Source organism: Chamaea fasciata, unplaced genomic scaffold, assembly GCF_029207755.1.
Source record: "Chamaea fasciata isolate MVZ Bird 193981 ecotype frontalis unplaced genomic scaffold, bChaFas1.0.hap1 SCAF_1, whole genome shotgun sequence".
Lineage (NCBI taxonomy): Eukaryota > Metazoa > Chordata > Aves > Passeriformes > Sylviidae > Chamaea > Chamaea fasciata.
In genome coordinates, this window is record NW_027094086.1 from 9,716,564 (window position 1) to 9,728,711 (window position 12,148).

Consider the following 12,148-nt stretch of genomic DNA (forward strand, 5'->3'; position numbering starts at 1 on the left):
CCTTCTTTTAATGTTAGTTTAAAGGGAACTAATCTTATATCCTCCATCAGCATTTTAAAAGAAAAGTTTTGGTTCAGGTAAAGCATGTCTGAGATACTTGTCCAAGGTGATTGTTCTTAAACAACCTTTTGTTGTTTCTTATCAAAGCATATTCCTTACAGAATTACATTTCTTTAAAAATGTACATATAGCTTTTTGAAATTATGACCCAGTATACTTTTGGGAAGCCCTTAGCTAATTAGAAAAAAATGGGAGATGGCTTGTATCTTTAAAGACAGGGACAAATAAAATAGCCCTACACAAGCACACATTAGATCTTTTTGCTCTCCGCTCTGATTATGCAATGAGTGCAATAAAGAATATGTTTTGAAAATTAAATATATTTAATTTATATTTAAGAGGTAAAAGATATGGCTCCTTTCCTAAGCAGTTAAAGATGAGGCAAACAAAATGGAAAATAATCTGATGCAGTGTTTTTAGATAACAATAGACGTGGACTCCTCCTGTGCTGTCTGCAGTGAGCATGTCTTTTGAGTGCTTATCTAAGTTTCTTCCAGTGAGCCTCTACTGCACCCCAAGGTGAGATTGTATAATAGTCATAAAGACAACTCAGCAGGATTTCTTCTCCTGACTCAGTTTTAAATAAGTCAAGAAAATAGAATCCAGGTGAATTTTTGGGATAGTAAATGAAGAGACTACTAAAATGAATAGAGTTAGTCTCTTGGAGTTCCTTATACATTGCAGTAGCTCTTCAGAGAATGAAAATTCCTGATGAGTTGCTGCATGAAGAATTTGTCCCATAGGTGATGGTGTGCCTATTGAGTTCCATGTTGTTGTTAAAAATAAATATATATACATTTAATATGTTCTGCTGTTTAGATGCCCAACCTACAGAATCTGAAAAGGAAATTTATAATCAGGTGAATGTAGTGTTAAAGGATGCAGAAGGAATACTGGAAGACTTGCAGTCATATAGAGGAGCTGGCCATGAAATACGAGAGGTGAGCTAGAGTGTTATAGTTGTGCACAACCTGTGGTTGTTCATTGTCTGATCCTAACCAAATACTGCTGGGGTTTAACTTTGCTTGCAGGAGCTGTTTTGGCAGAGCATGTTGTGTATTAAAATCACTGTCTTGAATTTCTGCTCTGGAATGTTTCTTTTTAACAGCAAAACAGATGTTGCTTGATTTTAATCATATTACTCCACATATGTAATAGCAAATGATGCTTCTGAGGGTTTTTGGCGTATAACTGCTATTGATTTATGTTTGTGTTCCCACATAAGCTCTTCTTGAGTTTATAGTGAATTTGGAAATTTGTGCTGTGACTACAGTGCAATACTGAGTAGTGTTGACATTCTCTTGTATGGTAACTGGAGAAGCCTGGTTTGGTAATCCTAACACAAAAGGCATCTTGTTTTCAATCCCTTTTAATTTGCTTTTATTTATTAAAGTAAATGTTTGGAACAGAAGCAGAGTTCCTGTACAGAATGTCACTCCATTTGTCCTTTGTTTAATAAAGGGTGGAATAAATATTCTCCCAGGCTTCTTTCTTTCTTCCTCCCATGCAGTAATGGGGGCTGCTTTGCTCATGAAGGAAGGAGTTGCTCACTGTAACATACCCTTAAGAAATAATATTAGAAAGGAGGAGTCTCTACTCACTCCATTGCAATTTGAGATAGTCAAAGCCATTCAGCTTTGAAATTTTTTCTCTCCATGGAATTGATTAAGGTAGGTTCAAGAAGTATAACTGTCACACAAAACCCTTAGGAAGGGCAATAGCTTACTTGGTCTTCAAGGAAGGAGCATGTTCAGGGACAGACTGTAGGATCAGTAATGTGTGTCTGCTGATGCCATGGAGAAAGGAGAGATACTCCTCTGAGAGGAGATAGACATGGCAGGAAAGAAACTTTCTACGACCAGAGAGGAGTGTGCTGCAAGCCACAGCCCATGGTTGACTGAAACAGTTCTTGAAATCAAGAACTTGACAGTGAAAAGCCTGCAGGAGAGTTACGAGCATTTTTATTTCTGTTTTCTTGGTATATTTTCAGTTGCTAACTGGAGAGGTTCAATTTAAGGTGTTATATGTCTGTGAAGTTTACTGTAAAGACAAAGTCTATAAATATATCCTTCAAAGCTGTGGTATATGCTGTGTCCTGGTGGTGCTTTATTTTCTTGATTATGCTTAAATGTTACTAAATGTTAATAGCCTGAATTTCACAGCAATTTTTTTCTTTGTAAATTTGGGAATTAGTGATAGATACCAACATTAAGATGAGGCTTTGATCTCTAATTTTTTTTTGCTTGGAATAAGCACAGTAAAGTTGTTAATTACTAAATATGTAAATTTTCTTATCTGAGTAACTTAATTTTTAACCATTTCTTTATACTCTCTCCAAGTTGTTTTCCTGTTCAGGATGCTTACTTTCAACACAAATTTTTAGACCTTTTTGGAACAGACATGGGTTAGTACATGCTTGTCTCTCAACTGAAAACTTCTTAGTAGGTAGATTTTTAATTATTAGCTCTTCAAACATTTGTCCTGCCATAGGTGTTCTGGTTTTTCGTGTTTTGTTGTTTGGGGTTGTTTTGTAATCAGTGCATCAGTTATTCCCAATCTAAGCATACTTTTCTCCTCTCCTTTTCTAATTTAAGGCAATACAGCATCCAAATGATGAGAAGCTGCAAGAGAAGGCATGGAGTGCAGTTGTTCCACTAGTAGGCAAACTAAAGAAATTCTATGAATTTTCTCAAAGACTAGGTAAGTGAAAAGGTGTTAACTTGGGGGGGGGGGTGTCTTCATTAATTAGTATATTGGGGTGTGATCACACATAGGTCAAGTTCTTTGTGGAAAAGTGCTCATATTGCATAGATGCCTCCATACACTGGATGACAGCAAACTTGCTTCAGTGGATACCTGAGAGGAGAAAGAGAATGGGATCATCCTTGTTACTCTTCCTCTACTCCTTTAGTAACTCAGGAAAGCAGTAACCAGCAGATTGACTGGAAATTAGTGGACTAAATAATCGGGAATTAATTCTGTTAGTGTTTCTGATACCAGAAATAATATGCTGTGTGGAAATACCTGATCTTGGCTCATACACATGAGATGGTGCTTCGTACCTCTTCAGAAACTCACTGTTGTGATGACTGTGCTGATGAAACTAATGACACTTGTGTTTTCATGAGCTTTATGTTGTTATCTCTACTTTTAATCAAATTTATTAACATAGCTTGTAAAAAAATGTGTTTAAAATATGGAAACTTTTTGCAGGTGAGTTCTGCTTTTTGAAAGGGTGACATATTTTTTTCAAGAAGATGAACAGGAAGCTGGATTATAAATTTATCTTAAATAAGGCATGACCTGCTTACAGCTGTGTGCCCCTTGAATTGTGTTTTCTCCTAAAGGCTGAAGTCTGCTAACACAGGTTATTGAAATACGTTCTACACAAATGTTGCAGACAAAGCTTGAGTAAAGCTTTTGAAGAAGTTTTTTTTGTTGATGTCAGTGCTGATGAGACCTGGTCTATACGGAAATTTGTATGTAAATATGGCAGCAGTTGACACATAGATAAGCAGTTCATCAGGTCCCTTTTTTATTAATCACCATGCATTTTGGCAGCTGTATATTTTAAGTCTAGCATGCAGAATATCAGCCAGTATTGATACAAGAAGCAAGTGCAGTTGTATGTTGCAAACTCCTCTCCTGTCGTTCCAGAGGCAGGACTGCGGGGCCTGCTGGGAGCCCTGACCAGCACTCCCTATTCCCCAACACAACACCTGGAGCGAGAGCAGGCTCTTGCTAAGCAGTTTGCAGAAATTCTTCACTTTACACTCAGATTTGATGAGCTCAAGGTAAGAGCTTGTAATCAGAAGGGCTGGAAAAAGAAGCCAAGTCTGTTTACTGAAGCAATCTGGATTGTGTTCTGTTCTGGAATAGAATGCGCAGTGGATACTCAAATATCCAATCTGCTTGGCTTGCTCTCATTACCTAGAGTTAGATTAAACTAGAAAGCAGATGAAATATCATATTAGCTTTAGGCACTGGTTGTATTTCAGTTCACATTAGTCATGTTTCTTCACCCAAATTTGGCGTATCTCTTGGAATAATGCTCCTGCTCTCAGCTTGTATGCACCCATAGTCCAGCTATTTTCTCCCTAATGTGCAAAGAACTAAGCTGAAATGATAATTAATTTGCTGGTTTGATCCTTGGAGTCAAATTAGCATAGCAATTTTTTTCAGCCTACTAATTTCCAGCTTGTGTCTAGGAGTCTGCTCCTTTTCTCATTCCTGTTAGGGCATGTTCCGAATCTGAGAAACCAGAAAGCTTTACATTGTGCTTACCAGCTTCCAACATGTCACAGGGCTTTTTGCTTCACTTCAGGAAGTTGAATATTTTCTTGTTGGGTGTATTATATTTTATGAAAACTTGTCCTTTTCTTGAATTTGTCACAACTCTCTTGCTTTCATACCTACACAGATGACAAATCCTGCTATACAGAATGACTTCAGCTACTACAGAAGAACTCTGAGCCGTATGAGGATTAACAATGTCCCAGTAGGTAACCCTTGGATAAGATGAAATGTAGTCTTCTGCTACCACCTCTCTTCTCCATGTACAGAACAGCTAAACCCTTTTTTCTGTTTTTTAGGCAGAGGGAGAAAATGAAGTAAATAATGAATTGGCAAACAGAATGTCTTTATTTTACGCTGAAGCGACGCCAATGTTGAAAACCTTAAGTGATGCCACAACAAAGTTTGTGTCAGAGGTAAGAGCATAAATTTATGGCTTGGGTAATGTGCTTCATAGCACTGCAGGGCCAGACATCACTGACAGCACAACCTCCTCCAGCCCTAATCTGGCATCTAGAAATAAAACTTGGGGTTTGGAGCCTCAAGAAATGCAATGTGTCTTTCCCAGATACTGTAGAGTTAGGCACTCCAGGCAGGCACTTTGTGTATGTATCCCCAAAAGTTAATGGATAGTGTCACATCAATAGTGATGGCTTTCCTCAAACAGGGAGGTGGGGCAGGTATGTATTTTGCCTGCATTGTGGTGGTGGTTTAGAGCAGAAATTTCAGAAAATTGAAAGGGAAACAGCTTGTTTCTCTGCTTGAAATAGGGAATGGAATTGAAATGTAGCTTCCTCTTCTCCTTCCCAAGACTCTTTTGTTACACTTGTAAAGTCAAGTATACTACATTATTACAAAATGGAGAAGGAACATGAACTGGAAAAGTATTCCAACATTTTGACACATCCCTATTTATCCTTGACTACCTAAATAAATATTTGTTGTAAAATCCAGTCACTACAAATACTGTGCTTGCCTTCTGGTGACTGTGATGATTTTTGGCTTATGTGCAAAGAATGCTCACTCTTTCTTAGTAGAAAATAATTGTCCATTACATGATTAATGCAAAGTTACATCTGTTACATCCTTCAAAATTTTCCAAAAGTCAATCATGTCAAGAGTGTAGTTCCTTGACTACAAACAAGCAAGCAAAACCCATGAGGTAGCCTTCATTCTGTAAATTGCTAATCTATGTGATAACATTAAAAAAAAAAAAAAGTGCAAGGATTACCTGGTTTACCCTAATTGTGTTGATGTTTTTAATTGCTCCATATTGCTATGCCAGCAAATAACTGATTTGACTTAGGTTTTGTAGTACAATGTTTCGCATTAATTGAATTGTGGAAACTGTGAACCTTCTTTTACAGAACAAAAATTTACCCATAGAGAATACAACAGATTGCTTAAGCACCATGGCGAGTGTGTGCAGGGTCATGCTGGAAACCCCGTGAGTACAAACACTGCCTGGGTTGGGGATGAGTCACTTCTCTCTGTCAGACCTGATGTGTGATGCATGGAAGAAATATAATTGGAGTAATTAGGAACTGTGATGCTTCCTTTTTACCAGCTTAGTTGTTTACATCGACATGAAACCACCTTGTCTCATTTTGCCAGCCATGCAAATCATGTGGTCTACTTTTCTGAACATATTAATATTTAAAAACAGAATGGCTATGGAAGCTAGACAACCTCTTGGCAGTCTTTATAAGTGGTTTTCTCATGTATAATTCAGATAAATAAACTATTTGAGCATGATTGCCTAGGGCCTCCTGAAAGAGGGGCTGTGGGCAATGCTCTGGATGGTGCGTCCTTGCTGACTGGCCTGGCTGATGGCTCTAACAAAATGACAGTGCTTCTCTCATGGGAATTAACAGACAACTTCCAGGCATAAAGGAAGTCAGTTGTCTTCTGTACATTTGAGAGGCACTGGGGGGAGTATGACCAAAGTCAGACTCATCTTTGATTATTTTTTTAATTGATTTATTCTGTGTTCTAAATAGTTTTCTATTGGTAAAATTACTGGGGCATGAGCTATGTCTTTATAAATGAGTTTCTATCCAAATACCACAGGACGTTTGTTTTGGAGTGCATTAAGAGGTCCAAGCATTTATACTCTCACTCTTTTTAGGAATGGAACTCTTTTTTATTCCATTTAAAAAAAGCAATTAAAGGCTGTCCACTTGCCTGCCTTTTTTTTTTCTAAATCAGAAGTTTGGGTGTGTGTTAGAAGGTGGCAGGGAAAAGTGTAGGAAGCACTGGAGACAAAGTATGTATTGTTTTCATCTTTTTTATGTTAAAAAAAAATGAAAATGGCATAAAAATAGAATCCTGGTTTAGGTTTGAGAAATTTTATTAATCTTCACGTAACTTTCTACACATTCATCTGACTTTTGGCAGTTTATTGAAGGGAATAAAAAAACCTCTCAAAAATTTGGGGTTGATGGATTTGGTTGGGTTGGTTTGTTTTTTCTCTGAGGATTTATAGTAGAATTTTTCTCTTTAATCTTAATTTGGGTATTACTATTATGTGCAGTTATCTTGTGTTTCATAGATAACAAGCTGTGTTTTTGAATTCCAGTGAATATAGAAGCAGGTTTACAAATGAGGAAACAGTATCATTCTGTCTGAGGGTAATGGTGGGTGTCATCATACTCTATGACCACGTGCATCCGGTGGGCGCATTTGCCAAAACTTCAAAAATTGATGTAAGTTTTTATTCTCCTGAATATTTGTGTGTAGGCTCCTTTTCTGTCTTGCAGGTTCTAGTAGCAGATGTATACACTGGGTTGGTGCTAAACACGCAGCTGTGAGCAAAAATATGTATTTAAGCAGTGAGAAATACAAACTAGGCCTTCGGACATGTAAGTGGGTCATGAAAAATCTGGTTTTATATAATTCAGGTAGTGTCTGGAAATACTTGTGAGCAGTGGTTGTGTTGAAAGATCCAGATCAGAAAGTAACAACAGCCCCAGTAACAGCTGGCATGTTCCTCACTGAATGGTGCATAGCTCAGTTCACCATCCACCACGCTTTTTGAGTTTCCAGCTTTCTACTGTTTGATAGTAAGCCTGTGTAATACATGCTGTTACTATGTGTAATTTTGTGGTTATTTCAAAGGGAGTAGTATTGCCCCATTGTATTAACTACAGTTGGTCACTATTTCACTGCCTGAATGTAATAATTCTTAATGGATTTATGATAAACATATATTTTTGCTCACAGTTCCATTTATATTTTAAGGTTGATAAAGCAGAGCTTGAAAGTTGCATTTGCTAAAGTTTACATAGAATGGTTTGGGTTGGAAGGGCCCTTAAAGATCATCCAATTCCAACCCTCCTGCCATGGGCAGGGACACCTTCCACTAGACCAGGTTGCTTAAGGCCCTGTCCAACCTGGCCTTGAACACTTCCAGGGATGGGGCAGCCACAACGTTCAAAGTCATTCTCCCTCATCATATCACTACATGATCTGGTAAAATGTCTTTTTCCAGCTTCCCATTAGATACTGGAGGGTGCTCTCAGGTCTCCCCAGAGCATTCTCCAGGCTGAACAGCCGCAGTTCTCTCAGCCTTTCCTCACAGCAGAGGTGATCCAGCCCTCTGATCATCTTCATGACCCTCCTCTGGACTCACTCTGGCACAGCCTTGTCATTTTTCTGCTGGTGACACCAGGGCTGGATCCAGGTGGGGTCTTCCAAGAACAGAGCAGAGGTAGAGGATCACCTCCCTTGCTGTGCTGTCCACATTTCTTTTGCTACAGCCCAGGACGGTGTTGTCTTTCTGGGCAGCCAGAGCACTTTGCTGGGTCATGTTGAATATCTTGTCCGACAGCACCCCCAAGCCCTTCTCCTCAGGGCTGCTCCCAGTCCATTCTCTGGCCAGCCTGTGTTTGTGCTTGGGATGCCCTGATCTAATTGCAGGACCTTGCACTTGGAGTTGTTGAGCTTCATGAGGTGCACAGGTCCCACCTCTGCAGCCTGTCCAGGCCCCCCTGGATGCCTTCCCTCCCCTCCAGTGTGTCAACCACACCACACAGCTTGATGTCATCAGCAAAGTTGCCGAAGATGCACTTGATGCAGCTTTTTAAGTAGCTAAGCCAGTCTGTGATAGGAAAATGTAATAATGAAAGCTTAATTCCTTTCTAATATCCAGAAAATGCCTTTACACTGCTGCTACTTTTAAATACTTGTTTTTGATCTTTGACATACTGAATATAAAACATTCTTGTAAACTCAGAAGGTATTAGCATGGAAAAACCTGTAATTTTTTTAACTCCTAGATGAAAGGATGCATCAAAGTTCTTAAAGACCAGCCTCCTAACAGTGTAGAAGGCCTTCTAAATGCTCTCAGGTACTCCTTTTTGTTTCTTGGGGGGCTTTTTTAATGCTTTGATGTGAGTTTTCATTAATTGTCCAAGGCATTTTCTTTACAGCAAAGTATTCAGTGACTGTTACAGGGAAAGGTGAATGTAATTATTGCAGACTTTTCTTCTAATGTGTCTTGAGACAAGGATGTGTGGTGTATGAAGAAGCCTCTGTGTTTTAACAGGGTTGTGAATTTGCAGTTGTTCATTCTAAGATAACTTTTTCCGTGCATGCAGGTTAAGAATAAGCCAGTATGGCATGGTACGTAACTAGGAATTGTTCCTTTTCAGAAAGAACTGAAGGCACACGTCTCTGCTGTAGAATAGATGAGACAAGAATTTGCCACATTAATTGGAGGAGTAAAGAAAAATTAATAATTCCGTATATTAATGTGAAACCTGATAATTCGTGTTGTAAAGCTGTATCTATGCTCAGTCACATTTGTTGTGTGGGTGTCCAGCATGGGAGAAGTGGCAAAAAGTGGAAAAATGTGATAGGCAGATGAAATCTTTGTTCTTGTCCTTACTTGGAAAAGTATCATTAAATTGGTAACAAATAACTGTAACTGGGTGTTGTTACTCATGCACTTGCTTGGAACATGGAAGCTTTAGTTTGTCTCGTCTGAAATTGTGCAGTTGTCATTTGTTTGCCTTATCTGTAGTGAATCTGCTTTAATTTCATTTGCCCTCTTTCTATTTTTTGTGTCACAATGTGGTAAGGAGTTAAATAATGTGGTATTGTAGGTGGGTTCTTCAGCAAAGTTGTTTCAGATTATTAGTAAAAATTAAAAAAAATCCATGCCTAATTTGAAACTTCATGTGAATATTTCCATGCTAAAATCATGTTCGTGTCTGAACTTCATAACATGATCAGTCTTGGAGATGGTGATCAGTAAAAAACACAGGCTCCCAGAGGGAAAACGTTTCATTAGCATTTATTTCTGACTAGTTTATTGTGATTGCAGCTGCCTTGATCACCAGTTTTTACTAGTAGCCAATTTTTCCCATCATTGTTGACACTCTGAAAATACATAGAAGGTGTAGTTCAGGGGTTCACTGCCCTGAGCAGTGACATTAACTTTTAGTTAATTACACAGTTCACTTTATGGTTAGCAGTGTTAAATCTAGTCCATGCTCTCAAGCTGTGCTTTCCCTGCTCCAACCCTTTCCATGCATGGATGCTGTAATAGTCCTGGTGTTGTACATTTGATTACTCTCTGGATAGGATACTTAAATCTTTTCTAAACCATGTTTGGAATTGTTAGGAAGAGATGCAGGGGGGAGCTGCTGTGTGCTCATGTGATGAAAACACGTTCAAGACGTCATCATGACGAATTAAATCCAAATCTAAGTCTTTGATTCTGGAGGAGTAAGAAGTCCCTGTGTTTCCCCAAGAGACAGATAACGTGTTTCAAAAACGAATGGAAGGTGGTATGGATTTTGGAGGGAGATTAGCTCTTTGTAATTTCAAATTCATCTGAGTATTGTAATCATGTTCAGCTTTTTCACATGGGCAGAATACTAAGTGCAATAACTTTTCAGGATTTCAGAAAACCTTAGGCCACTTGTTTGTTGAAAGTATAAATTACCAAAAAAGTGCTGAAATCTACAGTATTATTAACTTCCAAACTAAAAAGTCATTATATATTTATCAAGTGAACAAGTAAAATACTGCAGTTGTGGATAACAATGAAAGTGCTAATTTAACATGTTAAATTTAAATTACAAAGTAAATTTTATCTGCTTTTAGGTTAGTTAGGAAGGAAGATCACGGAAATTAATCATACAAAAAGCCTGCGATGAGGATTTCTTTTAAAAATAGAGATAACTAAGATTTTGATAGTGATTTAGAAGTGTGCTATTATCCTAAAAGAGTTTTAAAAGGCAAAGGAGCTGAAATAAGCACACCTGTGTGCTCTTCAGTTTTGGCAGCACAATCACTTAACTAAGCAGGAAATTGGACTGAAAAGTGATTAAATCCATTGTCATTGAGGGATCCTAGGAAGGTTTGGTCACTAGAAGTTTTGAAGAAGAGTTTCTCAAGCTGTCTTATTTGAAGATGTTTCCTGTGGGCAGAGCCCTCAGAGTTAGTCTGATGGATAATTACTGTCACAAGTGGTACTGTGAGCTTATTGTGAAAGCCAATGTCCAGCTGAAGCTTATTTTGAGCTCCCCTTGGTGCAAGGCTGCTGGATTATAGTTCTGATTAGTAGTATCATTCTCTGATCAGAATGTCTGACTTGTGTTCTCGGTGACTGGAGTGGGTGATGATCCATGGCTGAAGGTTTTGCTCTGGTACAGTCAGGTTGAGCCATAAACAAAGAAATTACACATTTGTAAGCTAAAGTGCAATAGCATTTATGCTCATCTTGACTTTATTTCTGTGTTTAGGTACACAACAAAGCATTTGAATGATGAGACTACCTCCAAGCAAATTAAATCCATGTTGCAATAACAATTACCTGGAATTCGCACCTGCTGTAGACAGTATTCTGCAATGACTGAGATGCACAGATTTTTTTTTTTTAGTGATTGCAACTACTATCTCGTTCATTCTTGCTTTTTATTTTCTCTCTTCCTGTTTACCCTTTTTTTTAAATCACTTTCTTGTACCTAAGTAAGCTCAGACTTCTTTTCTGTGCCAAATCAATGAAAATTATCAATTCTGGAAAGTATTTCTACTTTTCAGAATAGCCATCCTAAGTGGCAGCTAATTATGCGTTGCATTTGGATTTCTCTGTACTGGGGAAAGATTTGTGACTTGAACTAAATATTTTTAAACTTGTGGTTTTTTTCTTTTTTTGAAAAACTAATATTTAATATTGCTTCTTCTGCATGGCAAGACTGCCTACTTCTGCTATTTAAAAATCCCTTGATGACTTCATTTTCTATTGCAGCTTATTTTCATGTGCAACCATGAGGAAACTAAGAGCAGATTTGTTTAAATTAACTGTGTTTGTACAAAATGGTACCCAACACAAAAGTTTTTTTAAATGAGTAAAAACTGTTTTGTTTAAAAGTTACGTTTGCATTTTGACTCATTTTTGTAAGGATGTATGTTGTATGTTTAACCTTTAATAACTAACGTTAAACTGTGGTGTGTGCGTAGCAAATTACGTATGCATGTTCATGTCAAATGATTGGCTGTGGATAAGATAATAAAATCAGCTTTCATTTTTCTAAGTGTGGTTTGATTTACCAGTATTTTGAGTGAGATGTCTTCGTGCTCTTTGGATTTTTACAAAAAAATAAATTTATAAATTTTATATAGTGAAAACTCTGCTGTTTCATTACCAGTAACCAGTTGCCTAATCCGCTGATTTAAGCCTAGTGTGTTTTAGGGTTCTTACTCTCCACTCTGTGCTGCTTCCCTGTCCCTGAGAATTATTACTCAGGTAGGGTTTGTGGTGAGGAATTTGGTGCAATCCATATAG

At 37.9% G+C, this 12,148-nt stretch overlaps 1 protein-coding gene across 9 annotated transcripts in view; it reads left to right on the top strand.

Moving 5' to 3' along the window:
• The window catches only part of CYRIB (CYFIP related Rac1 interactor B), a 98,049-nt gene extending 86,152 nt beyond the window's left edge, over window positions 1-11,897 (top strand). For all 9 annotated transcript variants that reach the window (XM_066175933.1, XM_066175944.1, XM_066175961.1 and 6 more), the window contains 9 exons: window positions 880-1,001; window positions 2,655-2,760; window positions 3,718-3,854; window positions 4,481-4,558; window positions 4,653-4,769; window positions 5,721-5,800; window positions 6,932-7,058; window positions 8,631-8,701; window positions 11,106-11,897. In XM_066175933.1, the coding sequence (XP_066032030.1) occupies window positions 880-1,001; window positions 2,655-2,760; window positions 3,718-3,854; window positions 4,481-4,558; window positions 4,653-4,769; window positions 5,721-5,800; window positions 6,932-7,058; window positions 8,631-8,701; window positions 11,106-11,169 (902 nt within the window). In that variant the 3' untranslated portion in view covers window positions 11,170-11,897. The remainder of the gene's footprint in view (window positions 1-879; window positions 1,002-2,654; window positions 2,761-3,717; window positions 3,855-4,480; window positions 4,559-4,652; window positions 4,770-5,720; window positions 5,801-6,931; window positions 7,059-8,630; window positions 8,702-11,105) is intronic.
• Window positions 11,898-12,148: the final 251 nt, after the last annotated feature.